General features: G+C 42.4%; 1 protein-coding gene across 1 annotated transcript in view; it reads right to left on the reverse strand.

The window, feature by feature from the left end:
• Positions 1-658: 658 nt before the first annotated feature.
• Positions 659-25967, reverse strand: part of mfsd14a1 (major facilitator superfamily domain containing 14A 1) — a 37632-nt gene continuing 12323 nt past the window's right edge. Inside the window, exons 4-12 of the mRNA XM_038794771.1 lie at positions 16583-16710; positions 15511-15625; positions 8752-8970; positions 7764-7877; positions 7185-7256; positions 4767-4879; positions 3827-3924; positions 3258-3421; positions 659-2313 (exon numbers count right to left, since the gene is read on the reverse strand). Of these exons, the coding sequence (XP_038650699.1) occupies positions 2107-2313; positions 3258-3421; positions 3827-3924; positions 4767-4879; positions 7185-7256; positions 7764-7877; positions 8752-8970; positions 15511-15625; positions 16583-16710 (1230 nt within the window). The 3' untranslated portion in view covers positions 659-2106. The remainder of the gene's footprint in view (positions 2314-3257; positions 3422-3826; positions 3925-4766; positions 4880-7184; positions 7257-7763; positions 7878-8751; positions 8971-15510; positions 15626-16582; positions 16711-25967) is intronic.

Raw genomic sequence — 25967 nt, forward strand, 5'->3', positions numbered from 1 at the left:
GGGGGGGGGGGCGTTGATTATGTTAGCTTATTTTATTTAAATTTGATTTATCTAATTTTAATTTATGGTTAAGTTCTCTTGTTTGGGGGGGGGGTGGGGGAATGTGATACATGTGATGTTACGGTATGGGGGGAATTGTGGGTGTTATGGGGCTGTTAGTTGCATATTACTGCTTTTTGCTATACTTTTTGTTATATTTTCTGCAAAAAATTCCAATAAAAAAATTAATAAATAAATAAAAAAAAAAAAAAGAAAAATACAACTTGAGATGACTAAAGTGTGCAAGTGCAAAGATTCAGCTGGGTAACAGAGATATGATTACCATGATTGGTAGCTTCAATAAACAGCAATTTCCATGACTTTTGGAAAGTTTATACAGAATGACTGAAAAGATGTTGAATTTACCGGTACAAATCTCAAGTATTAGAGCAAATGCCACAGAACCACAAACCGTTTCACCGAGTATGGCATTAAATCTAAACAATGGTGGAGCATGACAGAGCAGTGAGCTGGTGAGCAGCTTTCATTTAGGAAATATAAGATGCAATATAATTTAGAAAAGATTCACAAGTTTTAAAATAGCTTTTTCGGGGTACCAGTTGACGTTTTAAAGTTTTATCAATTGCCCAAGGTAAAGTTAGAAACAATGACAAATTCATAATTTAAAATATTTAGCTTTATTAAACTAAATGACAATGACATATTTACATTGTTTGAGCTTATTTTTCTTACGGCCATAAACAAGGCATTAAGCAAAATAACACCACATAATGAAATAGTGGATTTTTCAGGAGTTACTTTATAAATGTATTGACATTTTATACAAAGCAATACAATGTTTTTGTTACATTTCAAATAACCACTCAGGCAATTTAAGAAAGTTGATGTCTGCCAATGTTGCAAATTTGGTACTGTGATTAACTTTTATTTACCACAAAATGGATCATTTGCTAAAAAGGCCACTAAATTAAGAGGACATTTTAACATACAAAACAATGTCATTTTCAAGGCTGTATGTTTAGTTAATATTTTGATCACTTGGTTTGAAGTTAAATAAATATCACTCATTACAACAGCTATAAAAAGTATAGAAAACAAAACTTCAAAAGGCATAGAAAGGGTGGTATTAAAAATGTTTGTATTTAAATGGAAACCCCATCAGTAACAGTGCTCCTGGTAAACATTCAAAACTGCATTTTTAAGACAAACTGCCTTTTAGACTAGTTTGCTGAGAAAGTTGAAATGGAGTACCATTTCACTCTATGACAGTAAGGCATTCCAGCACCAATCTCAGTCTGAAATATTCTCATTAACATGATACTTGAGATGAAGTGGCGGATTGAAATAGCTGAACTCTCAAAGCTAGCTTAAAAATTAGTTTGATGTGACATCTTGTGTAAATACTGGAAAGAAAATACCACATGCAATGTTTTGATTTTACATCTTAATTATCATGCTGCTGCCTTGAATACTTTTTCTTGCAAATAAACTGGCAACCAGCTTTCAATTTGTGTTCAAGTACTTCTACAACATTTAAGGCTTAAGTATCTAACCACCCTGGCTTCCAAAGGAATGCTTAAAATGGATGCTGTACAAATTACCATCTGTTCCACTGGGAATAGGATAGGTCTACACCCATATATAGCAAAACACCTCCAGCATAGGAGTATGGAGTGACCACAGTTTCAGATCTAGATCAGTTGCTAATATTGATTATATCTTTAAATAAAGCAGAACTACACTAAGTGTTGAATAATTTTTCTTTATGTGGCACAAAATGCACTTTTCGCCATGTCACAGGTAACATGAGTACCATCACATCAGAAATCCACAATAAACCAATCCCTGGGAAGCTTTTTAGTAAATACTTAAATCTGTTTCTTGAATGTTTGTTCAATTCTACTATGTAGAACTCCTGCTATAATTGCATTTCTGCAACAAGTTTGTCATCTTGAAGGGATCAACACAATCCTGAGTGGCAATGCCCAGATTCCTGGATTATTTTATAGGTCAACACCACAATCTGAGACCCAAGACTGTACCCAGTACAGTTTTCAGTGTTCTTCAGGTGTCACTGTGGGTACTGGAACAAACTACATCGCGTCGTCATACACTTGTGTCCTGAAGTAGAGGTTCTTTGGCGTCAGAAGGGACCTGTGGACTGTGTGGATGGCCATGGCTACTTGTGTGTTTCTTCCAGTTGCTAGATCTTGCAGACATGTTTCTATATTCTGGGATAAACAAGGCAACCAGCAAAGCCAGCAATACTGAGCATGCTCCAAATAAAAATGGTGGTCCAGGAATTATTGAACCCTGATTTTAAAAAAAAGGAAAACAATGTTAAAATATTTAACACCACAATATAAACACTAAAAAAAAAAGTTACTTATACAAATTTACTTTAAAAAAAATATTTAATCCAATAATTTTAAAATTCTCAGTGTGAAAAACCCCCTCTCTGAATACTTAGTTCCCAGGGATCTTCTGCTCTAACTTCTGACAGCATCAGCCAGCCAAAAGAAATTTTGAATACCCAACAATATAAGTAACACATAAACCAGGGAAATACAGAAACCGGATGGCCTCTGGAATCACCTGGAACTGATATTCTTTGAACATGTTTTTTATCTTAGAAAAGCAATTAGTAAAATGCTTGGTTGCTGCAAACCAGCACCAATCGCAAAGTGTAAAATGTTTGACACAATGCTGAATGAAAGGGCGGCTGCTTGATGAGTAAATGTTGCAGGAACTCCCTATTCTGATCAAGTAAACGTAAAATTGAGATGTTTTGTTCCAATAACAAGTTTGCTAAATTCTTACAATGGCCATTCAGAAACTCCAAATGAAATCCTAGTGGAGTTCAGAGAAGACCCAATATAAGGAAATACCATCTCCAATTACCACTGCCAATTTACAAATTGCTCAAAAAGGTTCACTGCAGGTCAGCACGTTTAGAGGCACTGACCTAAGTGCCATGTGTAAATTTATGCTCTCACTCTTATTTAGAGCAGAGTTGTTTGAACTGTCCATCCTCCTCCTGTGCATATAAGTAAAGAAAAATAAAGTATTATATCGCTGTAACACTCGGTAGTATAAATAAGGAAGAGTGCCTCTTCCATCCTTTCATGCAATTTAACATTGCTCACTGGGTCAGAATGTAAGCGTTAACCACAGATGATCACAGTTTTAGCATTACAGAATTTGCACTGTAAAGCAAATTACCAAGTAAATACCTGGTATAAATACCCACACTGTACCTGTTGAGAATGACTATCTCCCTTCCTACTTTTAGGTGACCCAGCATCATTCTCTGATATTTCATTTAGTTCCACGTGAAAAATATAGAATATAAATCCATAGAGTGCTGGCCCTAGGCCATTACAGAGCCCTCGGATTCCTGTGACCATTCCTTGAACAACACCTGTAAACAATTGTACATTTTAGTTTCATGTTCAAACTTAGTATTTCAAAAGGAACATTATCTCTTGATTATAAACGAAAAGATTGTTTCCCTTAATAGCTATATTACAGATTAACATGAGCCACATATTAGCACCATTGCTGAACAATTCCCTATGGAAGTCCAGATAAATAAAGCTGCTTGTAATCTGAGCCAATATCAATTGAAAGTCAAAGCATTTGCATTGTAACTAAATGTGCAATGTTGTTGCGTGATCAAGGGAAAAAATGCACATATCAAACACAAATTGGAACAATCAATACTTTTTTCTCTCTCTAATTCGGCAGCACTGATTCCAAAGACCACAAGAAATAGGAACAGGAGTAGGGCGTCGGCCCCTTGAGTTTAGGACAGGAAAAACTTTACCTTGTTGATCTGGATCAGCATTCCTCGACACCAATGCACTCACAGCTGGGAAAGTAATGCTGGACATGGCTGCCACTGCTCCTGCTGCCCACATCATCCTAGTCAATGCACATTAATGTTACATAGTTAGGCTCAACCGTATTGAAGGAAAGAGGATAAAAGGATACGAGAACAGATCGGGCACTTGGGATTAGGACTATTTCCCATAGGGTGACCAACCATCCCATACAATATTAGGCCGGGTCGTCCTGCATCACCTTCCATCCAGGATGACTGTTTGTCCCGTATTCTGCACCAGAGAATTTTGTTAAGTGATCCCCTTTCAGCGGTGGTTTGCTGTCCTGTTCCCAGGGAGGGCCAGCGACAGGTACACCTCCCTCCTGCTCCTAAAGCTATAGCAGCACGCACCCAGCCCTCCGCCGATTGCTCCTAGGCCCATGCCCATGCCAAAGTGCCCCATAAATTTTTCACCAGGAGTTACTCACCCTGATTTCCCAGGGTAAACACTGACTGGATTGAACAGACTATTTCCATACTGTAATTTCCACAATAAAAATTTAATTCTATTGTACAAAACTAACACTATTGATTTCTATCATTTTAAACATTTTACACATCTAGTACTGTTGACTGGATCAACTAAAAAGTTACACATGAACCCTGAAGATAATTGTACAGGACACACCAGAAAGAAAATACAAATTACAAATTGTATTATCACTATGTAAATAACAACAAATGCATAATAGAAAAATAAATTAACACTGCTTGAAATAGAATAATAACTTTAAGATCAGCTTCAGATGATCTTAAATCATAATGAATTTCCATTTTAACATTGTTTTAAAAAAATCTAAAAACATTAATATCAACATAACATTCAGGTCCATATACAGGATATATAAAGGATAAGTAAATCTGAAAGATTCAAATGACATACCATGGCTCAGAGCCAAAGCCATACCACGCCAACTGCAACATCTGGAATCCCAATCCAAGTAGAATAGTGTTTTTGTTCCCAATGGATCTCATCAGCAAACTCAAGACTGCTGTCTGAAAAAGATGTACAGTTAGCTTTCAGAATGTTAGTTGGGTCAACTGTTTCAACACATTTCATTTTTTGAATACTTCTCAAGCACAGGAAAACATTAGAGATTATCCATTTGCACTCTTCTGCTCCTGAATAAGGATGGGGAGAAAATAATGGCATTGTTGAAGAGAGAAGTGTTTTTCAGAGATTCTGGAAGTAAAGAGGTGGCAAGACAAAAGGAATTGAAGCCAGGGTCCCAGTATTGCAGGACTGGGAAACAAGGGGTATCCCAATATCAGAACAACAACTATGCATACAGGAACATATGACTGCAGCAGATTGCTATTGTACAATGGGAGGAGGTTATGTGAGGCATAGGGTAATTTCAAAATAATGGCGGGAATCTTGAGGCCAATTTGCCATGGCTTGGGAACCAGTATTTGAGGGTACATAAGCATAGTGATTGTTAATTGAGCTAGTATTCCAGAATTATTAGAGCCCTTGATTAAAGTTCCTGAGGCAGAAATTGAAATCCACTACAGCAGTTAAAGAATTTTAATTCAATTGAATAAATAAATCTGAAGTAAAAAACAAGTATCAGTAATAGTTACCACAAAGCTACTGGATTTTTGTAAAAGCCCCAGCTGGTTTACTTATGTCCTTAAGGGAAGAAAATCTGCTGTCCTTACCGGATCTGGTCTGCATGTGACTTCAGAACCACAGCACTGCAGGAGATAGGTGGGAGGTTACAATCAGGTCAGCCATGATCTTATTCAAAGTCGGAGCAGGCTCGAGGGCAAAATGGCCTACTCTTGCTCCTAACTGTATGATTATATGTATGTGGCTGACACCGAACTGCCCCCTGAAATGGCCCAGCAAGCCACTTAGTTGTATTCAAAAGTGCAGTTCACCACAACTTTCTCGAGCAGTGAGGGATTAGCCACATCCTGTGAATGAATGAAAGAAAAAAAAAAGTAGTGGTTGGAAAGCACCTATGTGCATAAATTGTGGGCAGGAAGGTTGAGTTCAGAATGGTACTGGAAATATTAAATGTGAAAGATGGTTCAATGAGACTATATATATCTATATACACTCTAAGCCAGTAGCGAGAGAATAAAATCTAGTATCCAAGGTTCCAATCCAAAGAGGTTTGTTCCTTCAAGAAGGATAAGGGAATTTAACCTCCACTTTTACTCATTTCCTAGGGACTACCTCATTAACAGAGACTGCAAGGGGAGGTGAAGGAAGGCTTCCTTGCCTGGCTACGAATTGCTGAATTGCAACCTATTGTCAAAATGGGGAAACTATCCAGTGATGGTGAGATGACAGAAGCAAAGCAAAGTTCAGTGTTGTTCATGATATTTTTAGACAGTCCAACATATTGTGAGTTTAAAGTAAACATCTGTTGGCTGGATACTTTAAAATGCTTTTTTTTTTTAAAAGTCTTTTTGGAATGACATTGCGCTAATATTAATCTAGAGATAGCTATTAGCTACAAGGATTACAAGTCATAGTTGCACTGTCTGATTAGTTTCTAATCAAAACAAGTCTGCTTGAGATGGTAACTTAAGTCTGTGAAAGTTGAAACCAATTTGCAAAATTGGTAGATTCTGATCAACATTCTGGAGCTATTCATAGAATCAAAAAGTGTTAAAAGAAAATGAAACCAACTGCTTATAGATGCTGCATTCACTCAAAATAGCGAAATTAATAATATTCCTTCCTGTCAAATTGAGAACGCCTTTATCTTGTGTGCTATATTGTAATTGCATGAGATATTTGCTATGTTGTTAATTCTGTTTACATGGATATCCATAACAGTCTACACATCAACATACCTGTTGGTATGTGCAAGTCTGTGTTCTTCAGTAGCCTCGCAGATTATTACACACAGTAAGAAATACTCTCAGAAGAAGAATATTTAAAGTATTGTGCTCCAACTGAATCTTTGTTTCTAAATAGTCGTATTGGTAAGACTCTTGCTATATTAATCAGTAATCAAATTTACTCACAAGAAATATGATAAAGTTTTAGCTAGAACAAGCTGCAAGTATGGAGGGGACAGTGCCATGTCCACACAAAAGACTTTGGGAAATGGTATTAATTACTCCCATTTTATAGCATGTATGAAGGCGTATATTTCAGATCATAAGACTTGTGTAAACTTCCTTTCACTGTAAACATGAAAAGGAAATTGAATCAATATTTTACAAGAGCCAGTCTGAGATAAATGCAGCATGGTTACCCATAGTATGTGAAGTAAAGGAAGGGATTGTCATGGTATAGGGGTTCTTCAAGTACCATATGAGGTTGTAAGCAAATACTTACTTGTGCAATAATGGATAGGATTCCGAGGACAGCTATAAAGGCTGTTACACTTTCTGCAGAGAATTTCATGACCTATCAAGGCAGCAAAATAATTAAATGTACTGTTGTTTTCAATCAGATAAATCTAAATGCTATTTTAACTACAATTTGTTAAAGTTATAAAATGGCACAGTTGCTAATCTTTTTAATTAAATAAAACTATTCACTTGCTATAGAATTTTGTGAATTTAACAAAAATACGTTCTAGTAACAAATCAAACATAATCAAAAGCATGCACAAAATTTTTAGTACAAAATTTAAATTTATTTAGAACACACTGAAGACTGCTCGAATAACGTCAGACAGATAGTTCGTGCCATATTTAATTTCAAGTTGTATTTCAAAATTCCAGCTCTACACACACAGCAGACACGTATTGGAATAATTTATTATTTTTACCAAAGTAATCTTCAACTGGGTTAGCTGCCTGCTCTAAATACAAGATGCACAAAATAGTTTTAATGAAGCTACTATCAAGCTTATCTGACAGTTTCTTCAAATTTCAGAAAACAATGAGGTTTCCAAAATGCTAGTCATACCTGTCTGAGGTAAAGAAAAAAACTGGAATACTGGCCCGCCTCTGGTAGGTAGGAAAGGAAAACCGTAATGCAGATAAGTAGAACTGTTGAATCTTGGCCAACCTTCTTGAGGGACTGTGGGTAAAACAAATATTTTCGTGTGAGCACCAGAGGTTCATTGAGATTAAAGAAGCCACTTTTATTTTGCTTCTGAATTTGAAAACTTATTAATTTGGATTATACATGTAGCTGGAACAAATGAAAACGATTACTTCAATATTCCAGAAAAAGGCCTTTCAGCAATACTATTTCATACTTTTGGTTTACAGATCAAGTTATAAATAAAGCTCAAAGAGATTCTATTGACTATGCAGAACTCTCAACAGTTCGATTAACAGACCTGAAGATGGTCAATTTAACAAAGTTAATATTCAGCAGATGTTTGACACCAGGCAACAAAGATAATCAAACAAATGGTTTCACATAGAGAAAAGTAAGTGGTTGAGGTTACAGTTAAAGTTGTGTGTGAATACAATCAAGAAACCCAATAAAATGGGTGACATGGTAGCAGAGTGGTTAGCACAGTTGCTTCACAGCTCCAGGGTCCCAGGTTCGATTCCCGGCTTGGGTCACTGTCTGTGCAGAGTCAATACGTTCTCCCTGTGTCTGTGTGGGTTTCCTCCGGGTACTCCCGTTTCCTCCCACAGTCCAAAGATGTGCAGGTTAGGTGGGTTGGCCATGTCAAATTGCCCTCAGTGTCCAAAAAATATTAGGTGGGGTTACTGTTTTATGGGGATAGGGTGGAGGTGTGGGCTTGTGTAGGGTGCTCTTTCCAAGGGCTGGTGCAGACTCGAAGGGTCGAATAGCCGCCTCCTGCACTGTAAATTCTATGATTCTATGAAAAGTTTATTGTGCGAGAAGTTAAAGATTCAATATTAGGATATGTTTGAAATGTCCACACACATTCAAAAACCTTGAACTTATAATGCAAAGTCCATGCCGCACTTACTGCAAATGGGTCAGCTTGCTCCCAAGAGATGGGAGCTCCCCAAGAGGCTGGTCGCATTTTTTCAGGAAGAGATTCTGGTAAAGCCACCAATATAAAGCAAATATCCAGAAGAGCAATTGCTGTAGCAAGAATAACCACGAGACTGTCCCCATAAATTCGACCAAGATATGCACCAATTGCTGGGCTGGTAACCAAGCTTGCAGCAAATGTGGCTGAAACCTAGTAAGCATGAAGAAAATAATAATTACTATAGTGAAAAGGTTAATGTCTTGTAAGTACCGAGAACTGCAAACCTTGGAATTTTTCAACGCTATTTTAGTCCTAACATAAAACTAGAACTGGAAGATTGTTTTCCTTGGTATGTAACCTATTATTCAGAGGATTAAAACACAGGGAAACAAATACAAAATAATATGGATGCTGGAAATTTTAAAATGAAAGCAGTCAACGTTCGAAATACTCAGCAGGTCAGAATTATCCACAACAGCCAACCGGAAGGATTAAATCTGACGGATGTAAAATGTCTAATCGAAAGATGAAATGCTATTCCTCGAGCTTACATTCAGTGTTGCAGGCTGAAGACAGAGAGGTCAGAGTGGGAGTGAGATGGAGAATTCCACCCACCCCTTCTTTTTGGGACAGCAACTGTGATGATTTGCATAACCATTCACACCTTTCTATTCATATTTTGTTTCTTTAGACGTTCTCTTACCATCAGCCCTTTGGTTATTTAATCGCTCCTGCCTTCCATTCTATCACAGGCCTTCCCTTTTTGTTCTTCTTCTTCCACTTTCCTTGCTTAAAACCTGATACATCTCTTACAATTTGATATGTGGGCAGCACGGTAGCACAGCGGTTAGCACTGTTGCTTCACAGCTCCAGGGTCCCAGGTTCGATTCCCGGTTTGGGTCACTCTGTGTGGCGTTTGCACTTTCTCCCCGTGTCTGCGTGAGTTTCCTCCGGGTGCTCCAGTTTACCCCCCCCAGTCCAAAGATGTGCAGGTTAGGTGAATTGGACATGATAAATTGCCCTTAGTGTCCAAAAAGATTCGGTGAGGTTACTGGGTTACGGGGATAAGGTGGAGGGGCTGGATTCTCCCCTACCCGGCGTGACGGAGGGTGCCGGCGTAGGGGAGTGGCGCCAACCACTCAGGGGTCGCGCCTCCCCAAAGGTGGGGAATTCTCCCCACCTTTGGGGGCCAGCCCCGCGCCGGAGCAGTTTGCACCAGAAGACTGGCGCAAACACCCGGCGCCGTCGGAAGCGGGGCTGGCCGAAAGGCTTTCGGCGGTCGGCGCATGCGCCGGCAGTGACGTCAGCGGCAGCTGGCCGCTGACGTCACTGCCGGCGCATGCGCGAAGCGGGGTTCTCCTCCGCGTCCGCCATGGCGGAGGCCGTGGCGGAGCGGAAGGAGAAAGAGTGCCCCCACGGCACTGCCCCGCAGAGTGAGCGGGGGGCCCCGATCGCGGGCCAGGCCTCCGTGGGGGCACCCCCCCGGGTCCGATCGCCCCCTGCCCCCCCAGGACCCCGGGGGCCTGCTCGCGCTGCTGAGCCCGCCGCCACCAAGGTGGTTTAAACCTCGGCGGCGGGAGAAGGCCTCCCAGCGGCGGGACTTGGGCCCATCCGGGCCGGAGATTTGAGGTAAGTTTTTTTTTAAAATGAAATCCTGCCGGCGCCAGCTGTTTTCACAGGCTGCCGGCGGGATTTGCACAACGCCGGTTTATGACCGGCGGGAGAATTGAAAAACCTGCGGGAGCGGAAATAACGCCGCTTCCCGCCTATTCTCCGACCCTGCGTGGGGTCGGAGAATTTCGCCCCAGGTGTGGGCTTGGGTTTGGTGTTCCTTCCAAGGGCTGGTGCAGACTCAGTGGGCTGAATGGCCACCTCTTGCACTGTAAATTCTATGATCTCTCACTACTTCCAGTTTTGACAAAACACATAACTAACTTGAAACTTCAATTCTTTTCTCTCTGCATAAAGTTTGTTCTAACTTGTTGAGATACTGATTGTTGGAAAATAGGACATTGTTCCAAAATAAAACTCAAATCTGAAAACATCACGGTGATGAAAAAAATACATGAGATGATGCATAGCACAGGACAAATAGGATATAATAATCTTTTATTAGTGTCGCAAATTGGCTTGCATAACACAGCAATGAAGTTGCTGTGAAAATTGATGAGTCCATAAATCATAAGATATAGGAACAGAATTAGGCCATTCGGCTCATCGAGTCTGCTCCACCATTCTATCATGGCTGATATTTTCCTCATCTGCAACTTACAATGTTACAGACCAAGAGTTGGATTGCGAAATCAGCCAGAGCATCTCCTCCCTAGAACACATGACCTAGGAGCAGGAGTAGGCAATTTAGCCTCCCGAGCCTAACACCTTCAATATGACCACGGCTGATCCCATCCTGGTCTCAACTCCACCATCCGGCCCGTTCGCCATAACCCTTCAACCCATTACCAATTAAAAATCTGTCTAACTCCTCCTTAAATTTACTCACTGTCCCTGCATCCACCACAATCTGGGGGTAGCGAATTCCACAGATTCACAACCCTTTGGGAGAAGTAGTTTTTCCTCAAATCTGTTTTAAATTTGCCACCTCTTATTCTAAGATTATGACCTCACGTTTTAGAATGCTCCACAAGAGGAAGCATTAGCTCCACGTCGATTTTATCCATAGCATCTTGTATACCTCGATTTGATCTCCCCTCATTCTTCTAAACTCTAGGGCCTAAACTGTTCAATCTCTCTGCATCCAACAAACCCCTAATCTCTGGAATCAATCTAGTGAATCTCTTCTGAACTGCCTCCTATGCCACTACATCTCCCCTCAAATAAGGGGACCAAAACTGTGCACAATACTCCAGGTGTGGTCTCACCCAGCATCTGTTCGGGTACACTGAGGGAGAATTCAGAATGTCTAATTCACCTAACAAACATGTCTTTCGGGACTTGTGGGAGGAAACTGGAGCGTCCAGAGGAAATCCACAGGGAAACCGTGCAGACTCCGCACAGACAGTGACCAAGCCGGGAATCAAACTGGCGCTGTGAAGCAACAGTGCTAACCATTGTGCTACCATGCCGCCCATTATCAGGCTTGTGAACAACCTGATTCAGTCTGAGTGGGTGCTCTTGGTTGGGAGGTGGAGTTAGTGGCCAGAGCACAGAGTTTGTGGCAGGGCTTAAAAGGATAGTTTCAGTCTTCCCAATGTTTAGTTACAGGAAATAGACTTACATTTAAGACTGGATGTCAAATAAACAGTGGATGTGTCAAGGGAAATGGTTGAGCAATAGAGCTGGGCATCATCAGTGCGTGTGTTTAGAAACTGACACTTGGTGTCTACGGATGATTTCAAGAAGCACCAATATGTAGATGAGGAAAAGAAAGGTGCCAAGGAAGGAGCAATGGGAAACGGTGCAGGAGAGGGAAGAGGAGTTGTTGCTGGAGGTTCTCTGCCTATGGCCAGATAAGGACCAATGGTACAGGTGATTGATGTTTCAGTGGAGGAGCGTTTTGGACCTAGTAACCATAATTCCATAAGATTTAGAGTAGTCATGGATAAGGACAAAGTGGCCGATGGATGAGGGTGCTTAATTGGGCGAGGGCCAACTACATCCGAATTAGACAGGAACTGGGGAATGTGGGTTGGGAGCAGCTATTTGAGGGCAAATCCACGCCTGGCATATGGGAGGCTTTTAAAAGCCAGTTGATTGAAGTGCAGGACAGGCATGTCCCCGCAAAAATGAAGGATAGAAGTGGCAGGATTCGGGAGCCATAGATGTCACGGGAAATTGTAAGCTTAGTCAAAAGGAAAAAGGAAGCATACGATAGGTCTAGGCATCTAAAAATTGACAAAGCCCTTACAGTGAAAGTAGGAAAGAACTTAACATGGAATTAGGAGGGCTAAAAGGGTCATGAAATGTCTTTAGCAAACATGGTCGAGGAGAGGCCCATTAAGAGCAACAGGGTAGGAAGAGAAAGAGTAGGCCCACTCAAGGACAATGGAGGGAAGTTATGCGTGGAACTACAGGATGTGGGTGAAATCCTTAATGAGTACTTTGTATCAATATTCACCATGGAGCAGGACATTATGCGTGTTGAGGTCAGGAATAGATGTGTGAATGCTCTTGAGAATGTCAATGTATCAAAGGAGGAAGTGATGATTTTTGCGTGGACATGCCTGTCTGGGAAATAGCTCGGGCCTTAACAGATATCTTCACATCCTCTTTGATCCCAGGTGAGGTTCCAGAGGACTGGAGAATTGCCAATGTTGTTCCCTTGTTTAAGAAACGAAGCACGGACAATCCAGCAAATTATAGGCCGGTGAGCTTAGCATCAGCGATGGGGAAGCTTTTGGAAAAGCTACTGAGGGACAGGATAGATGCACATTTGGAAGAAAATGGAGTAGTTAGTGACGGGCAGCATGATTTTGTTCAGGGAAGGTCATGTCTCACCAACGGGTTCTTTTTAAAGAGGTGACAAAGACAATTAATGAGGGAAGGGCTGTGGATATAGTTTATATGGACTTTAGTACGGTGTTTGACACGGTCCCACATGGCAGATGGTACAAAAATTAAAATCACATGGGATTCGGAGTGAGTTGGCTAGATGGATACAGAACTGGCTTAGTTATATAAGACAGAGAGTAGCGGTGGAAGTGTGTTTTTTAAAATGGGGATCAGTAGCTAGTGGTGTTCTGTAAGGATCAGTGCTGGACCTCTGTAGTTTGTAGTATATATAAATGATCTGGAAGAAAATGTAGGTGGTCTGATTAGTAAGTTTGCAGATGAGACAAAGATTGGCAGAGTTGCTGATAGTGCCAAGGTTTGTCAGAGGATACAAGATATAGACAGATTGGAGACTTGGGCACAGAAATGGTAGATGGAGTTTAATCTGGACAAATGCGAGTTGATGCATTTTGGAGGATCAAATCTAGGTATGAATTATAAAGTAAATGGCAGAACCCTTAGGAACATTAACATAGAGGGATCTGGGCATGGAGATCTACAGTTCCCTAAAAGTGGCAACACGGGGGATTAAGAAGACATATGGAATGTTTGCCTTCATTAGCCGTGGCATTGAGTGGGAAATCATGTTGCAGCTGTATAAAACCTTGGTTAGGCCACATCTGGAGTACTGCATGCAGTTCTGGTCACCACATTACCAAAAGGATGTGAAAGCTTTAGAGAGAGTGCAAAGAAGGTTCGCCAGGATGTTGCCTGGTCTCGAAGGTGTTGGCTATGAGGCGAGGTTGAATAAACTAGGAGTGTTTTCACTGGAAAGAGGAAGGCTATGGGGAGACCTGATAGAAGTTTACAAAATTATGAGAGGCATAGACAGGGTGGAAGTGTCAATTTCAAGGGCGCACAGGTTCAAGGTGGGAGGGGGAAAGTTTAAGGGAGGTGTGCAGGACAGGTTTTTCACACAATGTGGGCGATGCCTGGAACGCTCTGCCAGAGGATGTGGTGGAAGCGGGCACATTAGCAACATTTAAGAGGCATCTGGAATTGTACGTGAATAGGGAGGAAATAGAGGAACACGGACCGACTAAGGGCAGAAGGGTTTTTCTTTTAAAGTTAGGGCCTCTTGATCGGCATAGACTTGGAGAGCCGAAGGGCCTGTTCCTGTGCTGTACTTTTCTTTGTTCTTTGTTCAACCAAACAGAAGTGCGCCAATGAGCTGAGCAATGGGGATAATGTTGCAGGACGACATTGTGGTGGACCATATCGATGATCGCATACAGGTCGAGGAACCCGGCTGGTGGGGATGGGGAGTAGTGAGGATAATGCACGATGGTCACAGTAGGAGTGGATGTCATATGTTCAGGCCTTTTGTTCAATGGGACAGGCCAGAAAATTATTGAGACAGTGACTTGTCGGAAAGGTGGGCAACTATTTAGAAGGAATCAATACTTTTGAGGATTTTGTAAAACAGGAAGAGTGGTAGTTAGAAGTAATGTAATTAAATATTAAAGCAATATAGGGAGCCACGGTGGCGCAGTGGTTATCACTGCTGTCTACGGCACAGAGGACGCAGGTTCAATCCCGGCCCTGGGTCACTGTCCATGTGGAGTTTGCACATTCTCCCCGTGTCTGCATGGGTTTCACCCCCACAACCCCAAGATGTTGCAGAGTAGGTAGATTGGCCATACTAAATTATCCCTTAATTGGAAAAAAATAATTGGGTACTATAAATTAATTTTTTAAAAGCATTATATCACATGACTAATAGTAGACGACACAGTTTCATAGGTACGTGCAATACATTCCAAGTGGAAATGTTGTCACACCAATGAAAGACATCAGAGCTTCCATGTAGATCGCATTAATTAATAATCTGAACAAAATTTTCAGTTTTTCCACAAAAGGTACATTCAGATTACTTTTCCAGTTTTCATTAAAGTGTCCTGAATTAAATTAGTTTGGAACAGTATAAAACAGCAGGGTGAAGACTTGTCTGTAACTCAGGCTGTGCACACCTGTCTCTAAGACAGAATGCTGGAAGTTTGAGCTGTGCTCCAGGACTTGTTGGTCATGGCAAAATCCAGCCACTGGTGCAGGTAAGCCAGTGTATATTGGTACTGGTCACAGCCCAGGTAAATAGGGAGGGTTAGTGGCAGGAAAGGCATCCTGCTGTAAAACCACCTGCCAAATCCAAAAATTATGGTTAATCTGACAGCACTGTGGCGACCTCACGTAACTTGAGAAAAAGTCAAGAGAGAAAGTATGAAACATCATGGTTCCACTTACCAGTCCATAGGCCATACTTCTTTCATGCTCCTGGGTTATGTCAGCCACATAAGCAAATACTACAGAGAAGGTCACAGCAAACACCCCGGACACAGAGATAACTGCAAAATACCACCTGAGGAAAAATATGATTTGTATTTTTTGATAAGTTTTGAAGTCACAGGAGTATTATTAGAGTATAGAATGCTTTACCACAAGTGGCTATTCAGGCAGAGACTAAAATATTATTGAAGAGGAAATAGAATAAATATTTTAAAAGGATACAAGGAAATGGAAGGAGAGAAGAGTAGTTAGATTCAGGTGAAGAGCTAGCATTGGGCTCAGTGGGTTGATAACCTTTTTGATTCCATGAAATTATGCCATGGATTCATTCACCCATCAAACATGTCTTCCAACAACCATAAAGGAGTTGAGTTTAATCTGAGAGAGGTAGATGACCATAGTTAATTATTCCTGACTACTTTATTTAGAAACTGCTTTAGAACCAGTATGAATTCTTGTGTTAATTCTTTCTCCAGATTAACTTCCATTACTTACAATTTCCTATAAGCATTTAGGGATGTCTTCCAAGGCATCCTAGGCACTCAGTAAGCTAAAAATGCATGGTATTTTCCCAAATCTTGCAAAGCCTTTACAAAAGACTAGTCTGAAAAGCAATGTCTTGAACATTTAAAAAAATGCTTTTTCAGGTTAAATGCTTGTTTCTTTGTCCTAAGCACCATGTGAAGTAGAAAACCATACATCAATAGATATCAGAAGTGCCTTTTTATTAATATTTTAATTGAGCTAATTTGTTCAGGAAGAAAAGCACAAAAGTGGTATTCACAATAAGATAAATGGCTTGCATTGTAAACATTTGCTTATGTTACTCCATATACAAATCAAAATTAACTTCCTTCAATTCAGAATATCTTACAGCATTTCTTGACCATGAAACTGAAGACTGATCTAGAGTTAAAAGTGACCAAGACCTTTGAACTAGATAGTTACACAGCTACCTTTCAGCTGGACAGCTATTATTTTTCTCACTGCACATAAACAAATATATATGTTTATTATACATAATACCTACCATGGACTAATCTTCATCAAAGGAATTGGAGCGCAGGTGAAAAAGACTGTTAGCAACAGAAAAGACTTCCGTCCCCACACATCTGAAAGGGCACCTATCAACGGTGCACTCAGGAATGACAGCAAACCCTGGAGTAGAAAAAGGTAGAAATTACTTGTTCAACTTTATTCCATTCAAGTAGATGCATTTTGCAAATTAAATTGCACCCAACTTTTGCCACTGCACTGCAATGACTCTCTGCTTCATTTGAAATTATTACTTCAAAGATGGTAACCAAAAAATTAGAACAAATTTGCATTTACAATTGCTGTGTGGTATAATCCAGGACATAATTTATGGCATAATTTCATTCTTGAAATACAATTCAACCTCCACCTGCAAGTAAATAGCTCTGGTTGGGATGGTGTGGGAGTTGGGGGCTAAGTGTAAGGAAGCAAACAATCTTTTCCCAAAGGTAGAGGAGTCTAGAACTAGAGGGCATAGGTTTAAGATGAGAAGAGAGAGGTACAAAAGAGACCAGAGGGGAAGGTTTTTCACACAGAGGGTAGTGAGCATCTGGAACGGACTGCCAGAGGCAGTGGTAGAGCCGGGTACAATTTTGTCCTTTAACAAGCAGTTAGACAGTTACATGGGCAGGGTGGGTATAGAGGGATATGGGCCAAATGCGGGCAAGTGGGACGAGCTTAGTGGTAGAAACTGGGCAGCATGGACAAGCAGGGCAGATGGCCTGTTTCCATGCTGTAAACATCTATGACTCTAAATGCTCCCTCTGCAGTGTCATTCTTGATTTTTGTGCTCAAGTCCTTGCGTGGGACTTGAACTTGAGATCTTGTGATACAGAATTGAGAGTGCTGCCACAGCAATCACACTGCAAAGCAGTCACTACATATCAATATAATTTATTGTACATGATGTGCTTTGAAAGGTTTCTAAGAGACATGAAAGGCATTTTGCAACTCCATGCCTCTTTTTTAAAGTTTCTGTCACAGAGTTCCTCACTGGAGGGGACTGCCAAGAAGCCGATCCACTTCAAAAAACAACCAAAATATAAAAGCTTCAGGCTCATTAGGCATGAACCAAGTGTCAGGGAACTTTCTGGAGTTAATCTTAATGTAAATTTAGGTGATAATATTCCTAATTGAATTGTGCATCAAAGTGGAAAAAAGGAGGGAGATAAAAGAATCTTGCCTCGACCTTCAGTATGTATGCATGAATATAAATAGTTCATTGAGTCGGGGAGTAGTTCTTAACCCCCTGGAAGCTCGCTCATATAGTTCTCAATTACAAAAAAAAGAAACAAATCAGTGCCAGGGAATTACAGATCTATCTGTTTAACCTCCATTATCATGCTAGAAGTGACCATATTAAATACTTTTAAGATCACTGGGACAGCATTAAAAATGAACAACATGGCTTCAGGAATAATAGGAATAATTCAGGAATAATTCAGCAATGCAAATTTGATACAATTTTTTGAGAAGTCACGGGGGTACAGGAGGGTAATTCAGTTGACATCACCTCCCTGGACTTTCAGAAAGCTTGGAAATGTAACCTCATAATGGACAAAATTGTGTTGTTAGGAATTTAATACACTGGATTAGGGGGAGGCGGTGGTGGAGTGGTATTGTCACTGGACTAATAATTCAGAGACCCAGGGTAATGCTTCGAGGTCCTGGGTTTGAATCCCACCGTGGCTGATGGTGGAAACTGAATCCAATAAATATCTGGAATTAATGGTGACCACAAAACCATTGTCGATTGTTGTAAAAACCCAGCAGGTTCACTAATGTCCATCAGGGAAGGAAATCTGTAGTCCTTACCCGGTCTGGCCTACATGAGACTCCAGACCCACACAGTGATGCGGTTGACTCTTAACTGCCCCCCACTGAAATGGCCCAGCAAGCCACTCGGTTCAAGGGTAATTAGAGATAGGCAACAAATGCTGGCCCAGGCAGCGACACTCACATCCCAAGAACAAATTTTTAAAATTGGCTGTAGTTACACATCCAAAAAGTTCTAGTTAACGAATGGTGGTTGTTACAACACCCTGGGCTATGGCATGGTTAATTCCAGACCCCCTTGACCCAGATTCGCAACACAATTAATTAACAAGTCATTTTTAGAAAAATTGCTGGAACAATACTGAAAGGGGCTGAAAGGGGGAAGAAAAATGGTGTTATTATGCACAGACCAATGAATGTTCGTGACCAATGTAGAGAAACCTATAGCCAAAGCTAACTGGGAATTAAGTTATATTAATGTAATCCTTCAGTGTAAATCAAAGGTATCAGATTGTCTCTTGTATAGATGCTGGTCAGACCACATGTACTGCATGCATTTTTGGTTTATGGTTAATGGAGCTTCAAGAATGTTCCTAGTTTAAAAATACCTCACCTACACACGATATGCTTAAGGACCTTAGTCCATTTACATTAGAGCAGTGCAGACATAGAGATGATCTCATAGAGGTCTATAAAACAATAAAAGAACTGATATTGTCCCTCCTGATAGATTATTCCAGTTTAACAGATTGGAGAGAACAGGGTCAAGAGATTAAAATATTGGATTTTAGACTGGAGGTGATAATGAAGTGTCCAGTCATGATGCAACAGCCATTGTCGTGTGGGACGGGTTTAATAGACCAGCCGATTTCTTCCTGCCTGTCAGTTTTGTGTGTTATTGGTGTTTGGGTCTCCGCTCCATATGAAACAAGAAGATGGATGAAAAATGAAATAAGTCTACAACTATAGTTTTAAAAACATTTCTTGGAACATTTTAACCATTGACTGTGAAAGGGTTGAAAATCATACAGGTTTAAATAAAACCTAACAAGCTTACACAGGCTGCTGCTTGCTAGTTGGTGAATTCCCACAGACAGAAAAAAGTAATGAGAAACCAGTTGCTACGGTGCAGACCGTTTACAGAAAGTATTCTGGGCGTCGCTGGTTAGGCCAGTATTTATTGCCCATCCCCAGTTGCCCTTCAGATGGTGGTGGTGAGTTGCTTTCTTGAACTGCTGCAGATCCTCGGTGTAGGTACACCCACTGCATTATTAAGGAGGGAGTTCCAGGAATTTGCCCACCAATAGTGAAGGAATGGCGATATATTTCCAAGTCAGGATAGTGAGTGACTTGGAGGGGAACCTCCAGGTGGCGGGTTAACAGGTATCTGGAAAGTAGCTGATGTAACACCGCTGTTTAAGGAGGGAGGCAAAAGACGGGAAATTTTGGGTCATTGGTAAGATTTTAGATCGCGGAATACTTGGACGTGTATGATAAAATAGGACTGAGTCAGCATGGCTTTGTCAAAGGGAGGTCATGTCTGAAAAATCTGTTAGAGTTCTTTGAGGAGGTAACAAAGACGTTAGACAAAGGAGAACCAGTGGACGTGATTTATTTAGATTTCCAGAAGGCCTTTGATAAGGTGCCGCACAGGAGACTGTTAAATAAGTTAAGGGCCCATGGTGTTAAGGGCAAGATCCTGGCATGGATAGAGGATTGGCTGACTGGCGGAAGGCAGAGATTGGGGTCTTTTTCAGGATGGCAGCTTGTGTGCCTCAGGGGTCGGTGCTGGGACCACAACTTTTCACAATATACATTAACGACGTGGAAGAAGGACCTTTAAGGCACTGTTGCTAAGTTTGAAGATGATACAAAGATCTGTAGAGGGACAGGTAGTATTGAGAAGCAGGGGGCTGCAGAAGGACTTGAACAGGCTAGGACAGTGGGCAAAGAAGTGGCAGATGGAATACAATATGGAAAAGTGTGAGGTTATGCACTTTGGAAGGAGGAATAGAGGCATAGACTATTTTCTGAATGGGGAAATGCTTAGGAAAGCAGAAGTACAAAGGGGCTTGGGAGTTCTTCTTCAAGATTCTCTTAAGGTTAACATGCAGGTTCAGTCGGCAGTTAGGAAGGCAATGCAATGTTAGCATTCATGTCGAGAGGGCTACAATACAAGAGTAGGGATGTACTTCTGAGGCTTTGGTCATACCCCATTTGGAGTATTGTGTGCAGTTTTGGGCCCCGTATCTAAGGAAGGATGTGCTGGCCTTGGAAAGGGTCCAGAGGAGGTTCACAAGAATGATCCCTGGAATTAAGAGCTTGTCGTATGAGGAACGGTTCAGGACTCTGGGTCTGTATTTATTGGAGTTTAGAAGGACAAGGGGAGAGCTTATTGAAACTTGAAGGATACTGCAAGGCCTGGATAGACGGGACGTGGAGATGATGTTTCCACTTGTAGGAAAAACTAGAACCAGAGGACACAAACTCAGATTAAAGGGACGATCCTTTAAAACTGAGATGAGCAGGAATTTCTTCAGCCAGAGGGTGGTTAACCTGTGGAACTCTTTGCCCCAGAAGGCTGTGGAGGCCAAATCACCGAGTGCCTTTAATTTTCTTTTATAAATTTAGAGTAACTAATTGATTTTTTCCAATCATGGGGCAATTTAGCATGGCCAATCCTCCTAACGTGCATATCTTTGGGTTTTGGGGGCAAAACCCACGCAATCACGGGAAGAATGTGCAAACTCCGCACGGACAGTGACCCAGAGCTGGGATCGAACCTGGGCTTCGACGCCGTGAGGCAGCAATGCTAACCACTGCACCACCGTGCTGCCATCTGTGTGCCTTTAAGACAGAGATAGATAGGTTCTTGATTAATAAGGGGATCAGGGGTTATGGGAAGAAGACAGGAGAATGGGGATGAGAAAAATATCAGTCATGATTGAATGGCAAAGCAGACTCGATGAGCCGAATAGCCTAATTCTGCTCCATGTCTTATGGTGTTATCTGCTACTCTTGTCCTTCTAGATGGTAGTGGTTGTGGGTTTGGAAGGTATTGTCGAAGGAACGTTGGCGATCTACTGCAGTGCATCTTGTAGGTGGTACCACACTACTGCCACTGTTCGTCTGTGGAAGGAGGAGCAATCAAGCGTGTTTAGTCCCAGATGGTGTCAGGATTCTTGAGTGTTGTGGATCTGCACTCATCCAGACAAGTAGAGAGTATTACACTCTAGACTTGTACCTTGTAGATGGTGGAGGGTGGGGTGGGGGTGGCAGGAGGTAAGTTATCTGCCATAGGATTCCTAGCCTTTGACCTGTCCTGATAGCCACAGTATTAATATGGCTAGTCTAGCTCAGTTTCTGATCAATGGTAACCCCAGGTTGTTGATTGTGGGGGATTCAGCGATGGTAATGTCATTGGATGTCATGGGATCATGACCATCTCCTCTATTGTAGGAGATGGTAATGTCTGGCACTTATGTGGCACGAATGTAACTTGCCACTCGTCAGCTCATGTCTGGATATTGTCCAGGTCTTGCTGCATTTGGACATGGACTGCTTCAATATCTGAGGAGTTGCGAATGGTGCTGAACATTGTGCAGTCATCCGCAAACATCCCCACTTCTGACCTTGTGATGGAAGGGAGGTCATTGACAAAGCAGCTGTAGATGGTTGGGCCAAGGAACTCCTGCAGTGATGTCCTGGAGCTGAGATGATTGACTCTCAACCACCACAACCATCTTCCTTTGTGCCAGGTATGACTCCAGCCAGCGGAGAGTTTTCCTTCCGATTCCCATTGACTTCAGTTTTGCTAGGGCTCCTTAATTCCCTTGACATCAAATGCTGCCTTGGTGTCAAGTGCAGTCACTATCACCTTACCTCTGGCATTTTGCCCATATTTGAAGCAAGGCTATAATGAGGTCAGGAGCCGAGGGATCCTTGCAGAACCCAAACTGAATATCCGTGAACAGGTTATTGCTGAGTAAGTGCTGCTTGATAGCAGTGATGATGACTCCTTCCACCACTTTGCTGATGATGGAGAGCAGACAGATAGGGCGGTAATTGGCTGGGTTGGATTTGTCCTGTTTCCTGTATACAAGACATACCTGGGCAATTTTCCACATTGCCTGGTAGATGCCAGTGTTATATTAGAACAGCTTGGCTAGGGGTGCAGCACGTTCTGGAGTACAGGTCTTCAGTACTATTGCCAGAATATTGTCAGGGCCCAGAGCCTTTACAGTATCCAGTGCCTCCAGCCGTTTCGTGATATCACGTGAAGTGAATCATATTGGCTGAAGACTGACATCTGTGATGCTGGGGACCTCAGGAGGATGGTGTGTTGCCTCCCTGGTGCCAGGGTCATGGATGTCTCTAAGCAGGTATAGGATATCCTGACAGGGAAGGCAAACAGGCAGATGTCATTGTCCACATTGGTACAAATTACATAGGCATGAAGTGCAGCACGGTCCTGCAAAGGCAAATACAGGGAGTTAGTTAAAAAGCAGGACCTCTAGGGTAGTCATTTCAGGGTTACACCCTATGCTAGTGAGGCTAGGAACCAAGATACTACAGTTGAACACGTGGCTAAAGAGCTCGTGTAGGGGGGGGGGGGGGGGGGGGAGCTTCAGATATGTGGATCAATGGGATGACTTCCAGGGAAGGTGGGACCTATACAAGCAGGACGCATTGCACTGTAGGGGCACCAATATCCTGGACGTGTGGTTTGTTAATGTTCGGGAGAGTTTAAACTAGTATGGCAGGGGGATGGGAACTGGAGCAGCTGCTCAGCAAGTGTAGGGACTGGGGGAGAGCTTGAGACTAAGACAAATGTATCAAAAAGGGGGAGCAGGCAGAGGGAAGTTGCTGATCTCAGTGGGTCTGGAAGTCTGAAGTTTGCTTCAATGCAAGAAGTATAACAGGTAAGACAGATAAACTTAGAGCTTGAATACGTGGGGAATCCCTGTTCATAGATGGGAAGTTTGCGAGCCTGGGTGAGCTGGAAGGGAAGTTCAGGCTCCCCCCGGGGAACAACTTTAGGTACATGCAAGGGCGTTTGTCAGGCGGCAGGTGGCGGGTTTCCCCCTGCTGCCGCCGCGTGGGGTTCAGGACAGGGTGCTCTCAGGGGTGTGGGTTGGAGAGGGGAGGATCTCGGAAGCGTACCAGGTGATGCAGGAGGTAGACGAGGCCTCGGTGGAGGAGCTGAAAGATAAATGGGAGGAGGAGCTGGGTGAGGAGATTGAGGGGGGGACGTGGGCGGCTGCCCTAGAAAGGGTGAACTCCTCCTCTTCGTGTGCGAGGCTTAGCCTCATACAGTTTAAGGTACTGCATAGGGCTCATATGACCGGGACAAGGATGAACCGGTTTTTTGGGACCGAGGACAGGTGTATTAGGTGCTCAGGGAGCCCAGCAAACCATGTCCACATGTTCTGGGCATGCCCAGCGCTGGGGGAATTTTGGAAGGGTGTAGCAAGGACGGTATCGAGGGTGGTAGGATCCAGGGTCAATCCAGGCTGGGGACTCCCAATATTTGGGGTTTCAGTGGAGCCGGGAGTGCAGGAGGCGAAAGAGGCCGGTGTTCTGGCCTTTGCGTCCCTAGTAGCCCAGCGGAGGATTCTTCTTCAGTGGAAGGATGCAAGGCCCCCGTGGAGGCCTGGGTCAACAATATGGCGGGGTTTATTAAATTGGAGAGGGTGAAATATGCCCTAAGGGGGTCAGTGCAGGGGTTTTTCAGGAGTAACATTCTGGGATATCGATGTTTTAGACAAGACAGAGGGGGTAGCAGAAAGTATGGGGAGTTGCATTACTGGTTAAGGAACAGTTGTGATGAGGGAGGATGTCTTGGAGGTATCCTGCAGTGAGGGATTGTGGGTACAGGTTATGAATAGGAAGGGTGCAATCACAATGCTGGTGTTGTATTATAGGCCTCCCAACAGCCAGCAGGGTACACAGGAACAGATATGTAGTCAGATTCTGGAAAGATGTGAAAATAGCAGAGTTGTGGTGGGTGATTTTAATTTCCCACATATTGACTGGGACTTCCTGAGTGCCAGAGGTTTGGATGGAGAGCAATTTGTTAGGTGTGTCCAAGAGGGTTTTTTGAAACAGTATGTTGATAGTCCAACCAGGGAGGGACCTTACTAGACCTAGTTTTGTGTAATGAGCCCGGCCAGGTGACCAAAGTTTCAGTAGGGAAACATATTGGGAATAGTGATCATAATTCCGTATATTTTTGAGTACTCATGGATAAGGACAAGAGTGGTCGTCGAGTGAGGGTGCTAAATTGGGGGAAGCCAACTACAACAGAATGCGGCATGAGCTGGAGAATGTGTATTGGGAGCGACTGTTCGAGGGTAAATCCACATTTGATATGTGGAAGTTCTTTAAAGACCAGTTGATTAGTGCGCAGGACAGGCATGTCCCTATGAAGGACAGGAATGGCAGGATTAGGGAACCATGGATGATAGGAGAAATTGTGAGACTAATCAAAAAGAAAAAGGAAGAATTCACAAGGTCTAGGCAACTAAAAACATTCAAAGCTTTTGAAGAGTATAAGAAAAGTAGGAACAATCTCCAACCAGGAGTTAGAAGGGCTAAAAGAGGCCAGGAAATGTCACTGGCAAACAGGGTCAAGGAAAATCCCACGGCCTTTTATACATTTATAAGGAGCAAGAGGGTAGCTATGGAAAGAGTAGGCCCACTTAAGGACAAAGGAAGAAGTTATGTGTGGAGGCAGAGGAAGTGGGTGAGATCCTTAATAAGTACTTTGATTCGGAGTTCACCAAGGAGAGGGACATGACGGATGTTCAGGTTAGGGATGGATGTGTGAATACTCTAGGACATGTCAGCATTATGAAGGAGGAAGTGTTGGATATCTTAAAACGCATTACGGTAGACAAGTCTCCTGGGCTGGATAGGATATATCCCAGGTTACTGTGGGAGGCAAGAGAGGAAATAGCTAGGGGCCTTAAGAAATATCTTTGCATCATCTTTGACCACAGGTGAGGTTCCAGAGGACTGGAGAATAGCCAATGGTGTCCCTTTGTTTAAGTACGGAAGCAGGGATAATCCAGGTAATTCTAGGCTGGTGAGGCAGACGACAGTGACGGGGAAGCTGTTGGAGAGAATACTGAGGGACAGCATGTATTCACATTTGGAAGCGAATGGACTTGTTAGTGATAGGCAACATGATTTTATGCGGGGAAGGTCATGCCTCACCAACTTGATAGAATTTTTTTGAGGAGATGTCAAAATTAATTGATGAAGGAAAGCTGTGGATGTCTTCTGCATGGACTTCAGTAAGGCATTTGACAAGATCCCTCATGGCAGACTAGTACAAAAGGTAAAGTTGCATGTGATTTGGGGTGTGCTAGCTAGATGGATAGAGAACTGACTTGGCAACAGGAGACAGAGAGTAACAGTGGAAGGGAGTTTTTCAGAATGGAGATCTGTAACCAGTGGTGTTCCACAGGGGATCAGTGCTGGGACCACTGCTGATCTGGAGGAACATGTAGATGGTCTGATTAACAAGTTTGCAGATTACATTAAGATAGGTGGAGTTGCAGATACTGAAGGGGACTGTCAGAGAATACAGCGGAATGTAG

The sequence above is a fragment of the Scyliorhinus canicula genome, chromosome 4 (genome assembly GCF_902713615.1).
Source record: "Scyliorhinus canicula chromosome 4, sScyCan1.1, whole genome shotgun sequence".
NCBI lineage: Eukaryota > Metazoa > Chordata > Chondrichthyes > Carcharhiniformes > Scyliorhinidae > Scyliorhinus > Scyliorhinus canicula.